General features: G+C 49.3%; 1 protein-coding gene across 1 annotated transcript; it reads left to right on the forward strand.

Annotated features, from left to right (window-relative positions):
• The first annotated feature begins 13,579 nt into the window (after positions 1-13,579).
• LOC129130791 (gametocyte-specific factor 1-like) lies at positions 13,580-22,577 on the forward strand. Its single transcript, XM_077190878.1, has 7 exons — positions 13,580-14,070; positions 16,016-16,113; positions 18,007-18,133; positions 18,730-18,816; positions 19,454-19,514; positions 20,717-20,797; positions 21,488-22,577. Exons 1-7 carry the CDS (start codon positions 14,049-14,051, stop codon positions 21,537-21,539), a joined length of 528 nt encoding a protein of 175 aa, XP_077046993.1. The 5' UTR covers positions 13,580-14,048; the 3' UTR covers positions 21,540-22,577.
• The last annotated feature ends 3,029 nt before the right edge of the window (positions 22,578-25,606 follow it).

Consider the following 25,606-nt stretch of genomic DNA (forward strand, 5'->3'; position numbering starts at 1 on the left):
ACCACAGCATGCAGCTACACTGTCAAGCCAAGATGGGAACAAGAGCTGGAGGTGTTGTATTGATGCCCACAGGGTTCTTCTTCCATTTAGCCAAAGAAGTTCCCTGCCAAGAGCAACCAAGCCCAGGTAATCCCACCTATCCCATCACTCACATCAGCCATGTCCCAAACTCTCCCTGTGCACACTTTCTGTTCCTGTCCCTCTCCCACCATAAGCTGCCCTGTGACCTGGCATAGAACAAAGGGGCAGGTACATCCAGGAAACAGGAGGGAGAATAGAAGGAGTGAGAGGAGAAAAATCTTCAACCTTACCTTGTTCTCAATGAGATGGAGACGGAGACAATAGGACTGGATGTGAGAGTGAGGAGAAGGTGCTGCTTTTATACTGATCCTGCACTGCCCCAGGCCCACAGTCACTTCACTAAGGCAGTAATTTTCCTACAGACTCATCACCAAAGCAAAATATCCTCCCTAATGCCACAGGTTGTGCTTTTGTTTCTGTCAACGCTGCCATTTCATTTCCTCATTGCTGACATTCCTGCTCTGCCTTGCATGATCCTTTCATGTGCCACAACTTGAAGATACCCCATGAAGAGTCATGCCAGTGAGTGGAGAGGTACAGGAGGGGTCCTGGGCAGGCAGATGTTGGCTTGGGACAGTGAAGTTCTGTTTGTAATTGCAGTGAGTGAGCTCCAAGTCAAGGATAGCCTGAGAAAAGCCAACCCATACAAGCAGAGGGTAGAAGGGAGGCACTGGCCTCATCTTCATGGCCTGAGGCTTCTCTCAGGCTGTGGTGGGGAGGCTCTCCTGAATGTTTTACAGAGCTAAAGGTTTGTGGAAAACATCTCCCCACCATCTGGGACACATCCCTTGGCTTTACATGACATGACTTCTGCCATTAGTGCTTCTTCATGCTTCATTTCCCCTGACCCAAAGGCTGCCTCAGCCTGGAGCACAAATCAGCACCTGGGCATGTTTCACCTTTCAGAGAAGTTGAATCATGCCCAGCTCCCGAGTGAGTGAGAGCTGGAAGGACCCTGTGGTACCGCATGCCTGGGGATGCTCAGGGCGGGGATGTGCTCAGAAGGGCCCAGCTCTCAAACCACATCAAGCAGGGCTGCACTTCCCTGCCCTGCAGACATGGAGGCAGCTGGGGAGCATCCCAGGAGGGCAAGGGAATGCCTTGAGTAGGCAAATTTCCAGGGGGAGACTCTCTCTACCTGTGGGGAGTCACAGTGTAATTTTGGGCTGGCCTTGTGATGTGCTGTGTGCAGCCCATGAGCCAACACTGCTGAATTCCCCTCCAGCAAGGGCAGCTCCATCCACACCTCAGCCAAACCATCTTCAGTCACTGGGCTGTTCCTTGTACAGAGCTCCAGGCAGCTCAAACAGAAATTGCCCTCAGCATGAACTTGTTACCATCACTCCCACAGCTCAGGGGGCTCTCAGGACAATTAGCTTGGTTTGGAAAAGCATCCTTGGCTAGTATGGGGCCAAAGTGTAGGGTGATCTGGGGAAAATGGGAAGAGCAAGGTATTTTCTGAACCTCCACACACCTCTATGAGAGTGAAAAGGGACCCAGCTCCATGAGGCATCTCAAGGAGTCCTGGTGTTCAGGAGAGCAAAGTTATTTTCCCTCACAACTGCTGGTGGCACACATTGGTAACCCCACAATGCAGCCATGAGAGGGGACAGCCTTGCCAAACAAACTGCCACAAGAGGAGAAGACAGGGAGGGGATGTTCAGCTGCCTGCAAAGAGGGTAGAAAACAACCAGAGCATATTTCCTAAATAGGTGTCAACTGTCTGCACAGACCCCTCCAGCATGTGCAACTCATCTTCTGCACGTCCTGATGTGTCACTGCCCAGAAAACCCTTGGGTCTTTCATCTCAGTGCTTGAAATAATCCTTGGAGGCCTATTAGTCACATAAGAAATGAGGAAATTAAAATGGCAGAGCTGATGGAAACAAAAGCACAACCTGTGGCATCAGGGAAGATATTTTGCTTGGGAGGCAGGTCTGTAGGAAAATTACTGTCCTTGTGCAGTGACAGAGGGCCTGGGGCGGTGCAGGAGCAGTATAAAAGCAGCACCTTCTCCTCACTCTCTCATCCACTCCTTCAGCTCCATCTTGTTGGGAACAAGGTGAGTTTTGAAGACTTTCATCTTGTCCTCCTTTTCTTATGGGGTGTCTCTGCAAATACCTCTCTGTCATATTCTGGGGCTTCAAGAATGCTTACTCTGGGAGAGGAAAGGATGAAGAAAATGGGGAGAGGAAAAGGTTCAGACTTTGCAGAGATGTCTCTGGAGCAGTGGGCTATGTGGGGTCCTCCCTGGGCCTGCAACTCCTGTTGTGCTCTTCTGAGGGAAAGGAGATGCCTCTGGGCTCCTGGTGAAGTCTTTATGGATGAAGAAAAGGGACTCCCTCATACAGGGGGGTGACACATTCCATTTGAAACATCCCTCATGCCTTGATTTTCCCTTCTTTATCTCCCAGGTGCACCTGCAGCCCACAGCCATGTCCTGCTACACCCGGTGCCAGCCCTGTGGCCCCACCCCGCTGGGCAGCAGCTGCAATGAGCCCTGTGTCAGGCAGTGCCAGGACTCCACCGTCTTCATCCAGCCCTCGCCCGTGGTGGTGACCCTGCCTGGGCCCATCCTCAGCTCCTTCCCCCAGAACACCGCCGTGGGATCCTCCACCTCTGCTGCTGTGGGCAGCATCCTCAGCTCTCAGGGAGTGCCCATCAGCTCTGGGGGCTTTGGCCTCTCTGGCCTGGGCAGTGGCCTCTGTGGCCTCCCCTGCTGAAGCTGCTCCACCTGGGAGTCTCCACCTGGATCCCCCTCTCCTCCCTCTTTTGACTCATTAAATTCTGCTGCATCCCAGCCTGTGCCTCTGTGTCATCCTTTGCCCTGCAGACACTCTCCCAAGGCAGAGATGTTGCCCCAGGGGTGTTTTTGGGGGGTGTTGTTGGGGCTGGTTTTGCACTGGCTGTCAACACAGGCTGGTATTGGGAGTGCTCAGTGTGCACTGAGGGACCCTCTGGGTGCTGAGTTTCCCTGTCTCAATGGATCTGAAAAGAATGATAAAATCCCAGGATGGGTTGGCTTGGAAAGGACCTTAAAGCTCATCCAGTCCCATCCCCTCTCATGGGCAGGGACAACTTACACTATCCCAGATTGCTCCAAGCCCCATCTCAGCCTGGCCTTGAACACCTCCAGGGATCCAGGGGCAGCCACAGCTTCTCTGGGCACCCTGTGCCAGGGCCTCTCCACCCTTGTTATAAAGGATTGCTTCTTGATATACAGTCTAAATTTACTCTCTGTCAGTGTGAAGCCATTCCCCTTCTCCTGTCACTACATATTCTTGTAAATAATCTCTCTCCATCTTGACTGTAAATTCCCTTCAGGTGCTGCAAGACCACAATTACATCACCCCAAAGCTTTTCCTCTCCAGGCTGAGCAACCCCAATTCTCCCAGCCTTTCCTCACAGCAGAGCTGCTCCATCCCTCTGACAATCTCAGATTCCTCTGGACTCGCTCCAACAGCTCCATGTCCTTCCTGTGCTGGGACCCCTGAGTTGGAGGCAGCTCTGCAGGTGGGGTCTCACCTGTTCATGGCAGAATCCCCTCCCTTGTCCTGCTGTCCAAGCTGGTTTGGATGCAGCCCAGGACACAGTTGGCTCTCTGGGCTGCCAGAGCACAGTTCTGGTTTGTGGCAGGCCTATCATCCCATAGGCACCCCAAAGTTCTTCTTGGATAGGATAGAATAGAATAGAATAGAATAGAATAGAATAGAATAGAATAGAATAGAATAGAATAGAATAGAATAACCCTAGAACTTAATAAAATTATCCTGCATAGTCCAGGGACAACCATGCACCTCTGTCCTCTTTAAGCTGAATGTTTGACACATGTACTCAGCAGTGAATGAGTTACACACAAGACAAAAGACCAGTTTCCCATCAGGCTCCAGGAGGTCCCATCCTAACCACAGGATTCCCAAAAGGAGGGACACAGTGCAGTGGGCTGCCTTCTCACAGACTGTGTTCCCATGGAATCACAGATTGGGTTTGGTTGTGTTGCCCAGAAAATCAGATTTGTGACCCACTCCACAACAACTCAATAGTCACACACAGCACAGACATTGATTATTTATGTTAGAGATGCACAAGCCTGGGTGCTTGGTGGAATTCCTCAAATCAAGCATACCCACCAGACTTTTCATGCCATTATTTGTACTCAGAAATTCAGAGTTAGAAGCTTTCCAAGTACAGCTCTCTATTGGGATTGGGTGCTGAGTTCCATACAAGAGACACAACCCCAGCTCAGAGGAAGGCTCTTCACCTGGCCACAGGGTCTTTTTGACCTGTAGGTGTGACTTTCAGTATTGCAATGAACAGAATTCAGCTATAGGATACATGGACCTTGAATATTCTGTCAGGTTAGCAATGTATGCATAGGCACACATCAACATCTTCATTTACTACATCCTTAAAAACTTCTTTTTCCATGGATGTCCCAGAGTAAGAGATGCTAACTGCAATCTGCTCCACTGGCACACAACATCTTGATTTGTTACTGTTGTGCTTTAGGGATGGTATTCTCCAATTTAGTAGTCTTGCTAAAAAAAAAATCCACACCAACACTGGCTTCCCCTTAGCTTCCAGCTGGAAGCACAAAAGTCAAAGATCAAAGGTTGAGATAAGAACAATTTACTGGAAACAGCAATGAGAACAAGAAAACAAACAGTAACAGCTACAATATTAATACCAAAAGCTATGAGACTAAGAAATTATTTACAGGAAAGTGAAACAATTTCAGGTGGTTTCACCCTTCTTCAGGGTTCTTCCCACTGGGAGGAACAGCCTTCTTCCTGGAAGCAAGAGAATAAATATGGAATGGACATGAGCTGGAATGATAACATGGAGGTCTTGCCCATGCCCCCTCCTGCTCACCTGGGCCAAACCAGGACAATTACATCTTCAAGGCTTTTTATTCCCAGATATCCTTGACCAGGGGAGGCAGCTGCTGCCTGTTCTGCTGGTTAGGGCTCCTTTTTTACTGAATGAGGCTGGAAAGTACAGTAAGATCTTTGTCGTGATTTGACAATAGTATTTTCCATTTAATGTTTCAAATAAAGCCATGTGCTGCTCTCACCCCTTCCCCTCCTTCTGTGGAGGGCTGTGGAGGAGAATTGTAAGCACAAAAACCAAAGATCACAGGCTTAGATAAGTACAATTTACTGGAAGCAGCAATTAGATGTCAGTAGAGAAAATTAGAAAATGGAGTTTCCTATTGCATCATTAAGAATATTTAAAGTGAGCCTGTGTTAACATCCTGTGAACAACCATCCCCCACAATCCCTTCCCACAATCAGCACCGAGCAACACCTCTCATTTTGGGCATGTTGGGAGAGGATCTGCAGGGGAATAAATGAGAGGGAAACATGGACTGCGATGCAAAAGAACTTTATTGAGTCAAACCAGGAAAATTAGGTCAATCCAAGGTGAGGGGCCAATGCAGAGAGCACCAGGGGCAAACAACAGTCTGTTGTGATTTCCAAGCAGGTGCCCACAAAGGAGGGCAGAGCCAGCAGTGCTCCCCAGGATGGCTGAGTGGGACTCACAGCCCGGGGAGCACACGGGAACAAGGACACAGGAGGGAAAGGAGAGAGTGGCAGGGGACAGAGGCAGGGCTGGGCTGTGCTTGCCAAGAGCCCAGGCTGGCCCTGTCCCTCTGCAAGGGCTGCAGGGCTTGCTCAGCCCCTCAGGAAGCACCAAGGCCATGCTGCGTGCCCAGGGCGGTTCCATCCTGGAGTGCCTGGGTTCCTTCCCCAGCAGCTTCAGCAGGGGAGGCCACAGAGGCCACTGCCCAGGCCAGAGAGGCCAAAGCCCCCAGAGCTGATGGGCACTCCCTGAGAGCTGAGGATGCTGCCAACAGCAGCAGAGGTGGAGGATCCCACGGCGGTGTTCTGGGGGAAGGAGCTGAGGATGGGCCCAGGCAGGGTCACCACCACGGGCGAGGGCTGGATGAAGACGGTGGAGTCCTGGCACTGCCTGACACAGGGCTCATTGCAGCTGCTGCCCAGCGGGGTGGGGCCACAGGGCTGGCACCGGGTGTAGCAGGACATGGCTGGGGCTGCAGGTGCACCTGGGAGATAAAGAAGGGGGAAGCAGAGTTGACTGCACTATGTCAGTGCAGTCTGTTGGCACACCATGATGGAGAATAGCAAAGAGATGGAGAAGACAGCAGGAGGATGCTTAGAGAGACCCAACCCCTTCACTGTTTGCTCAGGCTCCCAAGAATCTCCTTAAGAGTGACCAAGTGCAGGGACTTCCACACCTAGGCCAGAACTCACGAGAAATCACAGACAAAACCCAGCCTCTCCCCATGCACAACAGCTCAGGATCAGCTCATCCAAAACCCAACCTCTTTCCATGAACAACTTCTGCCCCTTCCCTCTCCCATAACAAGCAGCTCTCAGCAACCCACATGGATTTAAAGCACAGAATGTGATCAGAAAGCCCAAAGGAGGAAGAAAAGCAAGGGCTTCAGACTCACCTAGATCCCAAGGAGATGGAGGTGAGAGGAGTGAATGAGAGAGCAAGGAGAAGGTCCCCCTTTTATACAGCTCCTGCACTGCCCCATTCCCCCAGGCACTGCACTAGGACAGTAATTTTCCAACACATTCACCTCCAAAGCAAAATATCCGCCCTAACGCCACACGCTGTGGTTTGATTTCCATCCAGGCTGCCATTTCATTTCCTCATTTCTGACATGCTTGCTCTGTGCTGCAGCTCCTTCCACGTGTGCCAGGCCAGGCCTGAGCACCCCCGGGATCAGAGGTGTCCCTGCAGGCACAGGAGGTGCCCCCAGGCCAGAGGGTCCCTGCAGGCAGGGGATGCTGGCCCAGGGCAGTGCCTTGCCCCTGGTGGCAGCTGCCTCTGCAGGGACAGCACTACTGCCACATTTCTCTTCACAGAGAAAAGCAAGGCACAATTCTTACAAGGGTTACAGGAAAGGGGAAGGTTCTTCAAGGCTTCTGAGCCTTGGACTTCATTTTAATGTCACAGGAAAAAACCTCCTGATATTGCTCAGAAAGTGGGGTAGGGAAAACCTCCCCTCCTGAGGAGGAGGATCAGCTGTGGGTGCATTTAAACAGAGTGGAGCAATGTAAGTGTGTGAGCTGGTGATGGGCACAGGAGTGTTGGTGTCAAAGAAAGCACCTCCGAGCCCCCTTTGGGAGGTGCCAGCAGTCAGGGAAGGCTTCAAGTCAGGGTTAGGTCAGGGATGATTTGAGTACCAATGTACAGACCCTGGACTTCAAACATGCCAACTCTTCCACTCACATCTGGCAGGTGAGATGTGCCTTCACAGGCACCTGTGAAGAGATCAGACAAGCTGGCAGCATCTTACGGGGCACCTCGTGGATCAAAACGACATGAAAAGGCAAAACACAGGAAAACAGGAGGAGATGCTGATGGAAGGACAGAATGGACACAAGGACTCATCTTCCTGGTGAAAAGACACCTGGCTGTGGAGGGGAGCTCTCCTAGAAGCTCAGGAGCTGAAAGAAGGGGTTTCAGAAAACACTGCCCCACTGCTGTGGGGTCAAAGCTTTTGACATCCTGGGGTCCAAAGTTCTGTGGCTTCTGCAGGGAATTGGGACTTTCTAATGCTCCAAATGCCTCCTCAGTCTACAGAACAACCCAGCACCACTGGAGAGGGAAGGAAACCTCCTCCATTTCCCCACATGTGAGAGCTTTGGGGAAACTGCAGTGCCACATGCCTGGGGATGCTCAGGGAGGGGATGTGCTCAGAAAAGCCCTGGCTACAAAACCTGCTCTCAAAATACACCAAGGACTGATGCACTGCCCTGCCCTGCAGACATGGAGGCAGCTGGGATGCATCCCAGAGGGCAAGGGAATGCCTTCAGTAGGCAAATTTCCAGGGGGAGACTCTCCCTACCAGTGGCAAGTCATGCTCTAGTTTTGGGTTGGTTGTGTGTCAGCCTTTTGGTGTGAGGCCAAGGCAGGAGGGTGTGATGTCTGCAGGGCTGTCCAAGGCAGGGCTGAGTCCCCCTCCAGCAAGGGTGTCACACACATCTTTTATGAAAAATCCTTTCCTTAGGATTTTTTCCTCCTGAGAAGCTGAGAGGCCTCAGGAACAAAAGGTAACCAATGGTTATCTGCTGCTGTGGAATGCAACAGGTGGAGCTGGGATTGGGCTCATGTGGTTGTTTCTAATTAATGGCCAATCACAGTCAGCTGGCTCAGACTCTCTGTCAGAGACACAAGCATTCTTTGCTATTCTATTCTTAGCTAACCTTCTGATGAAATCCTTTCTTCTTTTAGTATAGTTTTAATAGTATATATCATAAAATAATAAATCAGCCTTCTGAAACATGCAGTCAGATCCTCGTCTCTCCCCTCATCCTAAGACCCCTGTGAACACGGTCACACAAGGGCAGCTCCATCCTGGCCCAGGGAAATGGGATGCTTGGCAGCTCCCTCACACGTGTTCTCAGTACTGACAGCATGTATTGGAAAAGTGGCCTGTGCATGTTGTGTCATCCAGGTCAGGCTCCACATTGTGCAGCCAAAGGGCATCGTGGGTGAGGGGAGAGGGAGAACAAGGAATGGTCCAGACACCCAACACCTCCTTCACACATTGAGGAGCAACCCAATGGCTAAACCCAGTGATCTGTTTGAGACTTGATTCCTGCCAATGATCAGAGAATTAATGAATCACAGAATCAGAAGGATTGGTAAAGTGTGACGGTGTTCACAGGGGTCCAAGGATGAGGGAAGAGATGAGGATCTGACTCCATGTTTCAGGAGGCTTGAAAGACCTCCAAGATGATTGAGTCCAGCCATTACTCATGTGTTCCTGCAAGAAAAATCGTTTGGCTTCTCATGCCTTAACATGAAAGGGATCTTCATGACCCAGTGGGGATGTCAGAAACGTGGAAATTAAATTATAGCATTGATGTAAACCAAAACACACCCTGTGGCATTAGGAAGGATATTTTGCTTTGGAGATGAGTCTGTAGGAAAATTGTTGCCCTGTGCACTTACTGTGAGCCTGGGGCAGTATAGGAGCAGTATAAAAGGGGCTCATTCTCCTCACTCCCTCATCCACTCTTCCTCTCTCCATCTCCTTGAGAACAAGGTGAGTCTGAAGCTTTTTCTCATCCTTCTCCTCGTCTCATGGGATTTCTCAGTTTATACATGCTTTTTTTGTCTTATATGGATTCTTGTCATGGGTGAGGGAAGGAGGCAGAAGGTGTAACATGGGGAAAGGCTGGGGCTTGTCTGAGGTGCTTCCAGAGCTATGGACCAGACAGGGATCTTCCTTGGGTAGCTCTTGGCAGGGCTCTTCTGAAGAAAGGAGAAGCCTGTGGGTCTCTCTATACCTGGGCTTGTCTCCAGTTCATGCCTTTGGTCCCTCATGCTGCGGTGCCAGGCTGATCCTCACCCACTCCTTGTGCTCTGCTTTCCCCTTCTTTATCTCCCAGGTGCACCTGCAGCCCACAGCCATGTCCTGCTACACCCGGTGCCAGCCCTGTGGCCCCACCCCGCTGGGCAGCAGCTGCAATGAGCCCTGTGTCAGGCAGTGCCAGGACTCCACCGTCTTCATCCAGCCCTCGCCCGTGGTGGTGACCCTGCCTGGGCCCATCCTCAGCTCCTTCCCCCAGAACACCGCCGTGGGATCCTCCACCTCTGCTGCTGTGGGCAGCATCCTCAGCTCTCAGGGAGTGCCCATCAGCTCTGGGGGCTTTGGCCTCTCTGGCCTGGGCAGTGGCCTCTGTGGCCTCCCCTGCTGAAGCTGCTGGGGAAGGAACCCAGGCACTCCAGGATGGAACCGCCCTGGGCACGCAGCATGGCCTTGGTGCTTCCTGAGGGGCTGAGCAAGCCCTGCAGCCCTTGCAGAGGGACAGGGCCAGCCTGGGCTCTTGGCAAGCACAGCCCAGCCCTGCCTCTGTCCCCTGCCACTCTCTCCTTTCCCTCCTGTGTCCTTGTTCTCTTGTGCTCCCCGGGGCTGTGAGTCCCACTCAGCCATCCTGGGGAGCACTGCTGGCTCTGCACTCCTTTGTGGGCACCTGCTTGGAAATCACAACAGACTGTTGTTTGCCCCTGGTGCTCTCTGCATTGGCCCCTCACCTTGGATTGACCTAATTTTCCTGGTTTGACTCAATAAAGTTCTTTTGCATAGCAGTCCATGTTTCCCTCTCATTTATTCCCCTGTCCTAAAGAGGATCAAGACTAATCAACAAGAAGAGAGTTTTAATCTGTGAAATAGAGAGCAGCCAGCAAACTGTATAAGTCACATCCAGGTGTTAGAAAGACAACTTACTCCTGAAATTGTCTTGTTAAGGTTTAGGCTGGACAGGCTTCATTGATCTCAGAGCTAGGGAGAGGTTAACAAAGCTTGTGAAGGAGGGCAAAACACTGTACAGGACACCAGGAATGTAGAATTTACACCTTTCAAGGACATCTGACAGAACTCCCAAGATAAGGAAGAAACTAACAAAGCCAGCTCAAGAACAGTGTTAAAATCAGCTCCAAGTGGGTAAAAGATAATTCCAGCAGGGGCAGGTCACAGCCACCAACACACAGACCACTGACCCAAGAAACCCCCTGACCCAGAAGAAGAGAAAGACTGAGCATGGGGACTAAATAACATGAGAAATTAGAGAGTCATTAGCCAACAGAAGAGAGAATACTAATTAATAAAAGAGCTATGTTACGTGTAGCCATTGAACACTAATTCCTTTATTGGCTAAAATGTATAAATAGTAAAAACTTTTCATATTCGGCATGCTTGATTTGTGGAATTCCACTGACTACCCAGGCTTGTGCAATTCTGACATAAATAATCAATATTTCCCTAGAGTGTGTAATTACTGGCTTGTTACACGCCAGGTAATCAATGCAATTTTTGTGGGCAACATTATCAGTGTTTTTCCCATACTAAAGTCAAAGCACAGCACTGTGCCAGCTACTGTGCAATCACAGGCTGAATCAACTCCATTCCAGCCAAAATAATTTGTCTTATGTGGTGTGGCGATTGGCTTTGGCAGATGAGGAATGGATATTATATCTCTTAAAAGAACCTTTATAAAGGTTTAAAGTTCTTTTGATGTGTGACCTTTTGTCCTCCCTTTATTCCTCTCTTCTCCCCTCTGTGTTGTTGCCACCAGACAACCCTGTGTTATAGATACATATTATAATATTGGCTTTTTACAAATATTAAAACGGATTTTTTACATATGGCGTTAAAGTTACTTTGTTATAAAGATAGCTTTTATTTCTGTTGTTAATGAAGCTTAGACATAATAGTGAAATAGCTGATATCAGTGTGCTTGTGTTAAAATGCCTGCTTGGATGGGGTAACACTCAATGAACACAGGATGAGGACACCTGTACAGATCTGCCAACCATCAGCACTCACTGTCTGAAGACAGAGTGGACCAAGGCCCAAAAACTGGAGGTGATGATAAAAAAGGACTAAAAACAGCACCCAAACACATGATCTGAAAAGGTGAATCCAAGGAGCAGCCAAGCTAAACAATAATTGGAACATATAAACTAGTTTGGGGGAAAAGTTTACTCTGCATAATTGTTTATTAATATGGCACAGGCCGATGTAATTAAAAGGTGTTTAAGGGGTATCTCCAAAGATAACAGGGTGCTCTTAGCTGAATGCCAAGCACCCAGCCATTTTTAACCCTTTGCTTTATTTGTCTCCTACTGTCTTTCTATTAAACTTTTAAAATTTTCACAGGAGAGTGAAGGTGTTTTTCACACCTGGGACATGTGCAGGGAGGGTAGCACATGCCCCTTGCACCAGGCAGCTGGGAATGGGGCAAGCCTGTCACTGGGGGGACTTGGCATTGATATAAAATTTCAATTTTATATCTTTTATTGTAAAGAAAGAATCAAGCAACACTGGGTGGCCGGGGAATCACTGCTCTACTCACAGCACACACCACTTTCAAGTTCAGCAAAGTATATATACTGGTTTTAAGCCTACAAAGCAATTCCAATGTGAAAGATGCTAATCAGCTGTTTTTAAAATTTTAAAAGTTTAATAGTAATAAAATGGTTATAAAAATAGTAATACAATTAGAGTAATAATAATTTGGACAAATTGAATTAGGACAATATGAGACAATAAATACAAAGAGTTAGAGACAGTCCGGGTACCTTTTCTGGGCAGCAGGAGCCCGAAAAAGGACCCCCGTTAACAAAGGATTAACCCTTAAAAGCAACAGCCTGTTGCATATTCATACACCTCATCCATGATGCATAAATTCCATTCAAATACAGGATTCTGTCTGGTCATTGTCAGCTTCTTCCTCTGAATCCTAACAGCGCCTTTGAGGTGGGAAGAAGTTTGCATCTTCTGATAAAAGGGCAATAAATTCTTTTTCTCTGAAAGATTCAGGTGTCCTGTGGCTGCTATCTCGCTGTGAGTCCTTTCTTTAAAAAAAGATCTTACACAGCATAGTTTCTATTTTAACAATTTTTATAACCTAAAACTGTATTTAACACAGTACTTAAAAGAGAATTAATACAGTATCACTTTCTAGCACAACACATATAATATTCATTTTAATATTTGCAAAAAGCCAATCATAAAATACATGCATTTTTCACACCAATGTGCTTGGTTAGTACAAATCAGCAAATACCAATAAGCTGGTGTTATAAATAATCAACAAGAAAGCCAAATTAATAATGATAGCAAAAGATTTTATTTTTATGACCGAAAACGCGGTCCTCGATAGCCACAATCAAAGAGACAGTGTCGAGTTCAGGATCGGCGCTGGGTGAACCTCGATCCGACCTCTATGGCATCGAATCCCCTCTGTTCACAAATGCCATCTCCAGCAGGGCTGTTTTATACAGTTTTTTCTGCCTGAGGCAGAGATGCCCCCATTTCTTTTGTCACTCCGCATATGCATGAAGTCTCTTTTCTCTGTGCAGGGCTGGACAACCTTGATGTGAGTTATGGAACTCTGTATTCAGATGTATGTTCCTGACATTACTTCGGTTATCTTGATTGAAGACATTTATCAAGTGTTGATCGCTCTTGGGTGTTCCCAGGATAGTCTGAGAAAGGCCAATCTCCGCACTGGCCACGTCCTTTTGCTTTCTAATTAGGCTTTCTTTCCTTGCTGCCATCTGGAGTTTCACAATTTCGATGTGGCAATCTCTCTCCTGAGCATCAGCGGTCTTAGGCTTTTAGATTTTTGTTACAACTTTATTTTATATGTATTTCATATAAGCACGAACTACCTCACACCACAAATTACAATAACCAGCGCCTAAGGCTGCAGCAGTCCCAGTTAAAAACATCAGGGTTGAGTCTAAGCCTAGACTCATCATAAGCCTAGACTCGTTTTATCTAAATGGGTTCATTTCGGTGCCGAACATTGCCCAACATTGATTTCTGTGCCGAACATTGCCCAACATTGATTCCTGTGCCGAACATTCCCCAACGCCTCGGGGCGGTTCCAGGGTCCCGGCCCGGGTTGGGGCCCAGCGGCGGCTCCAGGCCCGGCCGCCCTCGATGGCGCCGCGCGCGCGGCGTTGCCCCGGCAACCGCGGCTGGGCGGGACAGGCGAGAGCGGCCCCACAGCCGAACCCCACAACCGACCCCGAGGCGGATTCGGATCCACAACCGGCTCCGAGTCGGGTTCGGACCCACAGCCGGCCCCACAACCGATCCCGAGGTGGACTCGGACCTACAGCCGGCCCCACAACCGACCCCGAGGTGGACTCGGATCCACAACCAACCCCGAGGTGGACTTGACCCACGGCCGACTCCACACCCACCCCCGTAGCCAGCCTTGAGGCGGGCTCAAACCCAAAGCCGACTCTGCACCCGCCCCCGCAGCCGGCCTGGAGACAGCCTCGGACCCAGAGGCGACTCCACACTCCGCCCCCACAACCAAGCCCGAGGCAGACTCGGCCCCCACAGCCGACTCCACGCTTCGCCCCAGAGCGGACCCAGCCCCAGAGCGGACCCCGGCCGGCCCCGCCATGGAGCTCGAGGAGGACTTCGGTGAGGCTCGAGGCTTGGCTGGGGAGGGACGGGAAAGCGCCCGTCGGTCGGTGCGGGCATGGCCGGGACAACACCGGCGTCACTGGGGTCTGTTCCCCCTGGGGCCGGGTTCGTCCCCCACCCCGGGCCATGTCTGTCCCCTCTCGGCCCGAGTCCGTCCCCATGCCCTGTGCCCGAGCCGGCCGGGCTCTCTCCCGGTGATTCCAGCTCGGGTCGCCCCACCAGGTGCAGCTGGTGCGGGTGCAGAATTTAACTGAATAAAGCGACTTTGTTTTGTCTGGTTCGAGCGTGGCTTGCCCCGGTGTCTCCCGGCTCAGCCGCTCCAGGCGGCTTTGGGATCCGTTTCAATGCAGGCGCAAGGATCTCCCAGCACGTGGCATTGCTGTGGTGGTGCCTTTGGTGGTTTCAACCGTGTATAAATTACGGCTGCTTGGCTGCCTGAGCTGCTCCTGTGCTGCCGAGGGCTCTGCTCTTCCTCTGCTGCTCCTCTCTGTCCCCTTCACTGGCAACACACTTGGTCTTATGTGGCGCCAGTTCAGAGAGAGAAGCTATTGGAAAAATCTCTAACAAGTAGTGTTTAGCCTTGTGAATTCCTTAAACAGACAGTGCTTAATCCTGTATTTCCATATATCGGTGATTAACATGCACTAGTGGGTATCTTAGCTGTGAGAATAAGGACTGTGTGCCTGATAAAGGGTGTAACTTGGCCAGACCCCATAGTTGGAATTCATTCAAGGAGAAGAAACCCTCCTCAGAAGGGAGGAGGGGATGTTTGGAGGAGCATCCCCCACGTAGCCAGTGCTAAAAAAAATTAATGCTGCTTTCTCATACTGAAATAACAGTGTTAGAGTGTTTAATTTTTCACGTTTTCGGTGACAAAGCCACTTGTGATTGCTCTTCCAGGGGCAGCTGGGCCAATGCAAAGCCAGGTGCTGTAATTCCCCCGAGTGGGCTCTTGAGGTGAGAGGTGTTCAGAGGCAGCAGCACTGCACAGCCCAGGTGGAGACAAGGATCCTGTCTGTCCCTTCTTTTTCCAAGTTCCTCTTAGCCTGAATTCTGTTGGTTGGGACTTCTGGAACAGCATTTTAACAGCTGCCAGGCTGGGGCCTGATGGAGCCACGTGTGTGAGAGAGAAGAGCAGAGGCAGTGCCCAGAGCTGGGTTAGCTCCTGCATAATCAAATCCTAAATGTGCTGAAAGCTCCTGCAGCAGGAGTGGCAGAGCAGAAAGGATGGGAGCAGCCCAGGCTGCTTGGTGTGTACCCCACAGGCAGTACTGGGGCCTTGTGTCTCCTCCTGGCTGCCTCTCTTCCTCACTGAGAATATGCATATTTATTAATATTTATATTTTAATTTATTTTACAGACAATTATGTATGCATGCATTCACGCTGCTTCATATTCAACGTTTGTTCCTCAGTGTTTTTGCTGCTTTAGTAAGGCCTCAGCTCCTAAATAATTACATGATTAAAAGCTTCAGAGTCACATGGACCATGTTAGGCACACTGCTACCTCCAGAATGTAACTCAGTTCCTTCACATTCTGCCTCCAGCAAAACAAGCTATTGATGGAAAAAAGATTTGGTTTAGCTGCTGGAGGATGTGCCATGATCCCACTGATCCTCCTCCAGGAGAGCTGGGAAGTGCTGCTGGTTTTTCCTTGGAGTAAGGGTGGTTGCCTCCCTAATAAGGTAACCTAAAGAGTTATTACACTCACTGGTGCTGACTCTCCTCTGTTTTAACTAATGTCCCATTTATGAGAGCTTCAAGTTTAATTAATTTGGTTATGCAAAGCAGGTGCCTGCCTTAATGAATGGTTTCAAACTAAGAGCAACTGGTTGAACTCCCTCAGACCACAGCCCTGATGTGGTGCTGTGGGGTTTTCCCCAGTGTGTGAGTGATTCTCATCTTCCTAACCAGCTGCTCTTCCCTGTTCTCTGTTCCACCAGATATGCTGGATCCAGAGAGGTTAATCCAGTGCCCTTTGGTTAAACACCATTGGATCAGAGCACGGAGGTTTCCCTATCACCTGGTGAAGTGTAAGGAGGTGAGTTGGACAGGCAGTGACTCTGTGCTTCCCTGGGTTCCTGCCTTTCCTGACAGTAGCCCTGTTTAACTTTTATTTCATAGAACTTGAGGATTTGATTAGTGAGAGCTTCAGGCACACAGGAATTCACCTGTGACCGTGTTCACAGGGGTCTGAGGATGAGGGGAGAGATGAGGATCTGACTCCATGTTTCAGAAGGCTTGATTTATTATTTTATGATATATTTTATATTAAAACTATACTAAAAGAATATAAGAAAGAATTTCATTAGAAGGCTGGCTAAGAATAGAAAAAGAAGGAATGATAACAAAGGCTTGTGTCTGGGACAGAGAGTCCGAGCCAGCTGACTGTGATTGGCCATTAATTAGAAACAACCACATGAGCCCAATCCCAGATGCAGCTGTTGCATTCCACAGCAGCAGATAACCATTGGTTACATTTTGTTCCTGAGGCCTCTCAGCTTCTCAGGAGGAAAAAATCCTAAGGAAAGGATTTTCCATAAAAGATGTGTGTGACATTCACCCATTCACAGTCTGGCTCTGTTGGAAGGAGACAGAGATCCTTCATGGTTAGTTCAGGGAGGAGACTCTGGTCTCTTCCAGCTGCTCACAGGGAGGCCATATTCTTTTTTCCACTTTCAGGATGAGGTGGGACAGTGATCATCAAGCAGATAAAGCCAGTGTCTAAGTAATTAGCAGAAGAGCTTGGGGATTGTCACTGGTCCCTCTGAAGATGCCACAGTGTGTTATTTGCAGTGGCAAGGGTCTGGGTGGAGATTGTCCCTCTTGCTTGGGACAAGTTTGTTGAGTTTCCTTTGCATCCCTTATGCATAAAATCCAATTAACACTTCCACCCAGCTCAGTGCTCTGTACAGAACACAGCCCTGACCCAAATGGGGACACTGCAAGCAGAACAAGTTGGATTTGTTGGCTGGAACTATTTTAAGAATCATGGAATCACAGGATGGTTTGGGTTGCAAGGGACCTGAAAGCCACCCCTGCCATGGCAGGGACTGCCCCAGGCTGCTCCCAGCCCTGCCCAGCCTGGCCTTTGGCACTGCCAGGGATCCAGGGGCAGCCCCAGCTGCTCTGGGCACCCTGTGCCAGGGCCTGCCCACCCTCCCAGGGAGGAATTCCTTCCCAATATCCCACCTAACCCTGCCCCCTGGCAGAGGGCAGCCCCTCACTCGTGCCAGGTGACAGCAGGGACAGACACCAATGGACATGGCAGCCCTGGCTGTACCAGGCAGGGAGTGCCAGGGGCCCTGGGTGTGCTGAGGGCAGGGATCAGCAGTGGAGCAGCCTTGGGTGTGAGTGTAATCCCTGCCCAGCAGAGCCAGGCAAGCACTGGTCCAGTGGCAGAGCTGGGGTTTTCCCAGTGAGGCTCTGTCCCTTGCAGGAGATAATTTACTGTAGTGACAGCTGAGCTCTGCCACTACAACTGGTGCCTGCCATTCCAGGTGGAGTGCTGCCAGCTCCCTGGTTCTTCTGAAAGGCTCACAGAATTTCTCTGCCTGTGTGCCCAGTTAGTTAAAATACACCTGAAGGGTTTGGATTTGCCTGATGTCCCTCCCTTACTGGTTTTAAAATGGTTTCATTTGTGCTTTAAGCCATGCAGGCAGTATCACCTGCACTGCAGGGAACTGTAGGGAGTTTGCTGAAGGTCTGTTCCATTTCAGTCAGGATGGCTCAGTTTCTGGGAATGGAAGAAAATTCGTTTTCATTTCCCCTTTTGTATTTAGTGAGTGTCTAACCAATACATTGCAATTTCTTGTTCATTTTTGTATTTTTCAAAGCAACACCACGAACATCCCAGTCATTTTTTCCTATGTATCAACAAGAGGTAAGTGAATTGGACAGATGTGGCACATAATTTTGGTTTTCCCTTGTCCAGAGCAACCCTGAAATTGCAAAGAAATTGGCCACGTGTCCCTTCAACGCTCGTCACCTGGTTCCTCAGGCTGACCTCAGCAACCACATCATGAAGTGCAATGACAAAGCCTTTGTGGAGCAGGATGTGGGTAAGAGACCCCCTGTGCACCCTGGGGACTGAGGTGTCCTCATGGAATAACCCAAAAGTGGGAGGCAAATGGTTGTCTGTGGTTTTGTGTGACACAGCAGCTTTGGGGAAGCTTGATCTTATTTGCTTGGCTTTATTGGGCAGTTTCTTGGGCATATGGCAGCTGCTCTGGGTAGGCTTTGCATGTATTTTGTTACCAGGCTTGTTGAATGGGAAGGTTTTACCCAAAACCATGCAGGAAATGTCTCTGGAAGGAGGAGTGGGATGCATTAATGCCACAAGGATGGGCTGCTCCTCTTGCAGAGCTGATCTCCCTTTGACACAATTTTCTGTCCTCTGTAGAGATGCACAGGCAGTGATGCCTGCATCCATGTCAGCAGCTTTCCTCTTCACTCCAGAATTCCTGCTCAGAGTTCCAGGGAGCAGAGTCTTCTTCTCTTTTTCATTTAAAAAAACAAATTTGAAATTGCTGCATTTCAGCTGTCCCCAATCTATTTGCTTTGGATGGGGCTTGCTCTAAAGCCCAGAGGTGTTTTACAGGTTTAGCCAAAGTGTTTAATGGATTTAAGGCTCACTGTGTTTTCTCTCTTCCTGAAGTGAGCCGGTCCTCTGAGTCCTCACAGGAGCAGCTGAACAATGGGAGCACATGGCAGGCACCTCCAAGTGCTGAAGACTGGGAAACAGGTGAGGAACTCACCCATCTGCTGCCTCTCCCTGGACAGTGTGAGCCCAGCAGTGCTCAGGGCTGCCTTGTAGGACACTTTGCTTCTGCTCCTTCCTATGAACATGGATCTCTGCACCCAGCAGGGTTGGCTTCCTATAGGGAGCAATCCCAAATGCCTTCCAGAAGAGATTTCCAAGCATCCCTTGCTCCCATAAGAGCTTTTGTGCCTTTTGTGTGGTGATAGCAATGGAAACATGTTCCTCAGTGAAGCAGGCACATTCCTCAGAGGTCAACTTTGCCTCCCTCTTGAACATGTGAAAATATGACTGAGATATTCCTGATCACCCAATCCCTGAATGGTTTGGCTTGGATGGCACCTTAAAGCTGATCTCATTCCATGGCAGGGACACCTTCCACTGTCCCAGGCTGCTCCAAGCCCCATCCAGCCTGGCCTTGTGCACTTCCAGGGATCCAGGGGCAGCCCCAGCTGCTCTGGGACCCTGTGCCAGGGCCTGCCCACCCTCCCAGGGAACAATTCCTGCCCTAAATCCCATCCAGCCCTGCCCTCTGGCAGTGGGAAGCCATTTAAGGCACTGATCTAATGGTGGTTTCTGGGGTTTCTTAGTTCTGAGCCACAACATTTGCTCTCTTTCACAGACTTGCTGGAGGGATCTGAGTCTACTTTTGTGTGGGGTGTGATCAACTCTGCCATGAACAGGTAGGGAATGCAAGTCTGATTCTTACATCAGTTTTATCTATACAAATATTGCAGCTACCTCCCAGCCTCACCTTGATGGAGCTGCCTTTGCTGCTGTAGAGCCCTGGGAGGAGATGCTGCTGGCTCAGTGTGTCCTCCTTCCTCACATGGCCTGGATCAGAGCAGGAAACCCTCAGGAGCACTGATGCTGCTCCTGCATGCCTGTGGCAGGCTGCTCTTCCTGCCCATGGCCTGTGTTCAGGGACTGATGGATGTCTGGGCAATGTGCAGGGAGAAGGGTTGTCCCTTTGAGTCCTTGGGAGATCCCTTGTGAGCTCCTGCCTCCTGGGGCCTGGTAGATGTGCTGGAGTTGGGCTCTGTGTCAGTAGAATCCTCCCCTTGTGGCCTTTCCAAAGTGTGGTCAGAGTTTGGGGCAGGGGGGAACAAAGGAGCTCAGGAACAGGAAGGGGCTGCCCTGGCTGGCAAAGTGGTTTAAGGTTTATTTAATAGGTTTATTTAACAGGTTCATTTACAGTCCAGCAATAATCCTGCCCCTGGCAGCTCTGAGTTCTGTGGGAGCTCTTCCACAGGGGCAGACAGCAGCACTGCCTGGTTCCACCTGTCAGACTCCTTACAAAACCTTTGGGTGTTCAGAGCTCTCCAGCTCTCCTCAGCACCACCAGCAGGGTGGCACAGAGTAATGGTTGTCTCCTCAAGCCAGGTCTCATCAGCTCTTGGAGATCTATTTCACACCCAAGATAGCTCAGCTACCTTTGGAGGCATAAAATCAGCAGGATGGCTTTTGTTGCAGTGTTGGAAACAAAAAAGGTTTTAATAAAAGGCAAAATAACAAAACTCTTAGCAGAGAAAAACTGATCCAGGTGCAAGAGGTTCTTGCTGCTGGTAAAACACCTCACAAAAGCAATTTAGTTCCTTTGTTTTCTTCTTTTTCTGGTGAATTATTTAGGTGGGACTTCTTGGCTCCTGTCAATTGGCTGTCCTTCAGTTGGAGGTGAAGTCCCCTAGGCCTATAAAATGTCTTTTTCACCTAATTGAAGAGAGAAACTTCTGGGCTTTTTTCCTTTTTAAGGGGACTAAAAGGATAGTTTTGTCACCCCATCAAGAGGAAACACATTCTTATAGCACAGCACCATCCCCCAGGGCCTTGCTGCAGTAAAATGCATAAATGTGAGCCAGAAGTAACCAAATCCACTCAATTCCAGCCCCATCAGTGACCAGAACAACTCGTTGCCCTCCCGGATGCGGCCCCCCGAGACCCTCCCATACAGTGTGTCTGCAGGCCTGTGAGTACTGAGCTCCTGAAACCTCTGTGCAGCACTTGCTGGAGGGGAACAGAGCAGCTGCTGAGGGAATTGCTGCTCAGATCGTCCTCTGTGTCCTTCTTTGAGGCATCCTCTCTGTTTCCTTGCTCCATTCCTGTGGCCCAGGTTAGGCAGAGCTGTGTCCTGGCTCTGTCTCTCCAAACACAGCATCCCCATTATCTCCTTTCACCCCCACCCTGCCCTGACTTAAACTAAATTGTTCCTTTGCTTTGTGCTCTGGTTACTGTCAGGCCCAGCTAAGTCAGAGCTGAGGCGAAACTGGGTCCTTAAACCAGCACCAGTGGGGGAAAAAAGAACCAAATTCCATCTGGGGGAGAGAGACAAGGAGCTCTAATGCTGCAATCAAAGATTTTAATTTGCCTTTAGCAGCAAAGCAACAGCTTTGGGGAATGATTGTCCTGGTTCCCACTGGGAGCAACTAAACCTGGTGCTGTCAGGGCACTGCAGGCACAGCTCCTGCACAGCCAGGGACTGCAATTCCACAGAGTTGGGCTGAGTCTGGCAAACCAAACTGAAATGTCCCTTTTAGACAAGCCTTGTTGCCAAGGGAGCAAGTGCTGCCTCTGCAGAGGCCACTGCCCCTTGGGGGAGTGGGGGAAGTTGTTGTATCTTTGTCCATCTGATGCAAAAATTGAATTTTGTCCTTTCCAGAATTCGGAGTATTAGTTCCTCCCCTTGGAATGTAGTTTTGCCCCAGCAGTGAGTGTCTCCCTGCTTTGGACAGAAGAGCTCCTGCAGAAGACAGACATGCTCTGGACCTGATGGCAGGACTCTCTACACCTGGCTTTTGTTGCCTGATATATTTCTTGCAATATTTGAATATGTGGAACTGTCCTTGGTTAGCAGATGTTTCCCTCAATTTGTTTTAAAAGTTACCCTCACCTTTATTTGGTGAATTTTGTTACTGTTTTTGAAAAAAATAGACTGATAAATGTACACAGAAACCTTCCTAGCCCAAGCCTGGGTCATGGTGGCTCCCTGTGAACAGGAAAAACATCACAATTGCCAAGTCTCTGGTTTTTGTAACAAGAAAACTTAAAAGCATTTTACTGTGCATGCACATCTTGTTTTTATTTTGTTGGGGTCTGAGTTTGTCCACTCAGGGTATGACAAGCATTCAGGTTGGGTTTTAAACTGTGTTGTCATTTGCAGAGACTGCTTTGAGAGCATCCTGACCTTGACTTTTGCACCTTCACACCTTCAGCTTTGCCTTTGTCTCCTGTGTGTGAGGGACTTCCCCAGGCAGACCTTAACAGAGAATCCTCTGCAAGGTCCTTGCATTACACACAACTCCAAACAGGGGAAGTTTCAGGAGGACACTGAGGTGCTTTTTCCAGTTTCCATTCGAGTTTTTGCAGTTTTCTAATGCTTGAAACGTGTTTGAGAGCTCTCAGGTACCTGTTCTGTATTGGGGGAGGAAGGGAGTAGGAATGGTTTAAATCAGTAAAAATGCATGTTTGGGACTGAAAATGTTCAGATCAAGCAGTCTATTTCTAAACATGCAAAGCACAATATGGGATCTGAATATACAACCATAAAGAATTAAGAACCAGACATGATGTTTGTCTAGAAAGAGATTAATGCCTTCATAAAGACTGGATTTCCACCATCTGTATACTACCACTAGAAAACAATACACATTGACTTGAATGTGCAAAATTAATATTCTTTTAAAGTTCTGTCAACTTATGTCAAGGTTCTTGTTAGCAATTTAGAATAAAAATGTTTTAAATTCCCTGCAGCTGCTTTTCTTTGGAGTCAGTAAGTGCTGACATGGGAAGCTCTTGGTGAGCCCAATCCCAGCTCCACCTGTTGCATTCCACAGCAGCAGATAACCATTGGTTACATTTCATTTCTGAGGCCTCTCAGCTTCTCAGGAGAAAATAATCCAAGCAAAAGGATTTTTCATAAAACAGGTCTGTGACAGTGCCCTCTCCTTGGCCATTCTGTGCTGACCTCTATCCTTACCATGTCCTGTTCCATCTGTGCCTTGGCTTTCCTGACCCCATCCCCACACACCCAATGCAGCCATCCCATAATGACCCAACACAGCAGCTCCTTTTTGCTGTGTCCAGCACAGCCAAGGGCTCTGGCAATATTCCTGCCCTTTATTTGCAACTCCAGGGTAATTTCCAGTCCTGCTGGGCTTTAATTCCTGCTGCCCCTTTCCAGAACATGCATAGGACTCTGATCCCTCTGCTCCCCTTCCTTTCTCTTGGCCCTTCCCCTCCCCAAGCCAAGGCACAAAGATTTCCAAGAGGGGTGGAACAGGAGCCCAACAATGCTGGGGGGGAAGAGGGAATCTCCATGCCAGGATTATCTGGGACTGGGACATCTCCATGCCAGGATTCTCTGGGACTGGAACATCTCCATGCCAGGATTCCCTGGGACTGGGACATCTCCATGCCAGGATTCTCTGGGACTGGAACATCTCCATGCCAGGATTCCCTGGGACTGGGACATCTCCATGCCAGGATTCTCTGGGACTGGAGAATCTCCAAGAATTCCCTGGGATTGGGGAATCTCCATGCCAGGATTCCCTGGGACTGGGAAATCTCCATGCCAGGGAGCTCCATACCAGAATTCCCTGGGATTGGGGAATCTCCATGGCAGGATTATCTGGGACTGGGGAATCTCCATGCCAGGATTATCTGGGACTGGGACATCTCCATGCCAGGATTCCCTGGGGCTGGGACATCTCCATGCCAGGATTATCTGGGACTGGAGAATCTCCATGCCAGGATTCCCTGGGACTGGGACATCTCCATGGCAGGATTCCCTGGGACTGGGGAATCTCCCTGCTAGGATTCCCTGGGACTGGGAAATCTCCATACCAGAATTCCCTGGGATTGGGGAATCTCCATGGCAGGATTCCCTGGGATTGGGGAATCTCCCTGCTAGGATTCCCTGGGACTGGGACATCTCCATGCCAGGAATCTCCATGCCAGGATTCCCCTGGGGTGCAGGGCTCATCACCCACGGACCTTGTGGAGAGAAAGTGAGGCAGGAGCAGGGAGCTGACAGAGCTTTTCCCTTTATCCACATCCCCTTCACCTTTTATGGCCTGGGAAGAGATATTTTCCTCCTCCAGCTGAGAATTCCAGCCCTGGGCAGTGTCACCATGGGCTTCTAAAGGAGGTTGATTTTTAACACATCCCCTTGAGCTCAGACATTCCAGGGTTAACCTGGGGAAGAGTGAACAGGGAGAGGCAGACACAGAGCAGGCTTTGGGCCAAGTACAAACATCCTCTGCTACTTACCTACACTGCCTTCCTTCTAAATTAATTCTGTCCCACCCAATCATCATCTCTTATCACTCATTATCTCCCCCTCTATTCTGCACATACCTTACCCCTAATTTCACTGGGTTTAAGTGCTTAAATACTGGTTTTAAGTGTTCAAATACTGGTTTTAAGTGCTCAAATACTGAGTTGTTTCGTTTGTTTAAAAACATTTCCCTCTCGGATTTATCCCCAGCCGGCAACTGAACATCACAGCTCACTGCCCCCCACACAGGGAGATGGGGGAATTGGGGGGAAAGGAGTAAAACTCACAGGTTGAGCTAAGAACAGTTTAATAATAATAAAAAAATAATGAGAGAGGGGGAGCTATAAAACCCAAGACAGACAAGTGCTGGCCAGTACAGTTGTCCAGCACCCTCTGACCCCTCCCAGCCCATCATTCCCAGTTTATACACTCAGAATGACTCTCTGTGGTGTGGAATATCCCTCTGGCCAGTTCAGGTCACCTGTCCTGGCCCTGCCCCCTGCCAGCTTCTCGAGCCTCTGCTCACTGGCAGAGCCTGGGAAACTGAAAAATCCTTAATTTAAACACAAACCATTGCTGTGTTATCAACGTTACTCCCATACTAAATCCCAAACACAGCCCTGGGAGCAGCTGCTGGGGAGGAAATTAACTCAATCCCAGGTGAAACTAGGGAGTAAAACCTTCCCTGGATTTCTTCCACATGCCCAGTCCCACTCTCACACACTCCTGGAGCTCCTGCCCCATTTCCAGGCTGCTCAGGGAATCAAAGTCCCTCAGGGGCCCACCCTGGCCAGGACCCAGTGCAGCCCCATCCCAGCACTGCCACCTTTCCATCAAGCTCACAAAGACAGCACTGACAACTTTATGCATTTTTTGCTGGTATTTTCTGATTTAATAAGTGTTTTGTAGCTGTGGGGATTGGAATTACTTCAAACAGACCTGAAGAGCAAGAGGAAGACAACCCAACCCCTTGATCTCACATTTGAAATCCACAATCTCTTTATCAACAGCCACATTTTGCTCTCCAAGCTCTTCCTTCACTTCTCCTTATTAGAACCCACTCACCTGCATCACTGGCAGGTGGAGAGGACATCACCCACCCATTTCCAGCTCCCTTTCACCACCAGCTCTGGGGCTGTCCCACCTGGACACATCCCACATCCAGTCTGACCAGTGAGGCCCAGTGTGAAAAATGCCTGTATTTTATGATTGGCTTTTGGCAAATATTCAAATGAATATTGTATGTGTTGTGTTAGAAAGTGATGCTGTATTAATTCTCTTAAGTACTGTGTTAAATATAATTTTAGGTTATTAAAAAAATGTTAAAATAGAAACTGTGCTATGTAGGATACTTTTTTTAAAGAAAGGACTCACTGTGAGAGAGCAGCCACAGGGCACCTGAATCTTTCAGAGAAAGAGAATTTATTGCTCCATTATCAGGAGAAATGAACTTCTTGTTAGGATTCAGAGGAAGAAGTTGACACTGAGACAGAATCCTGTATT

This window comes from Agelaius phoeniceus, chromosome 26 (assembly GCF_051311805.1).
Source record: "Agelaius phoeniceus isolate bAgePho1 chromosome 26, bAgePho1.hap1, whole genome shotgun sequence".
NCBI classification, from domain to species: Eukaryota; Metazoa; Chordata; class Aves; order Passeriformes; family Icteridae; genus Agelaius; species Agelaius phoeniceus.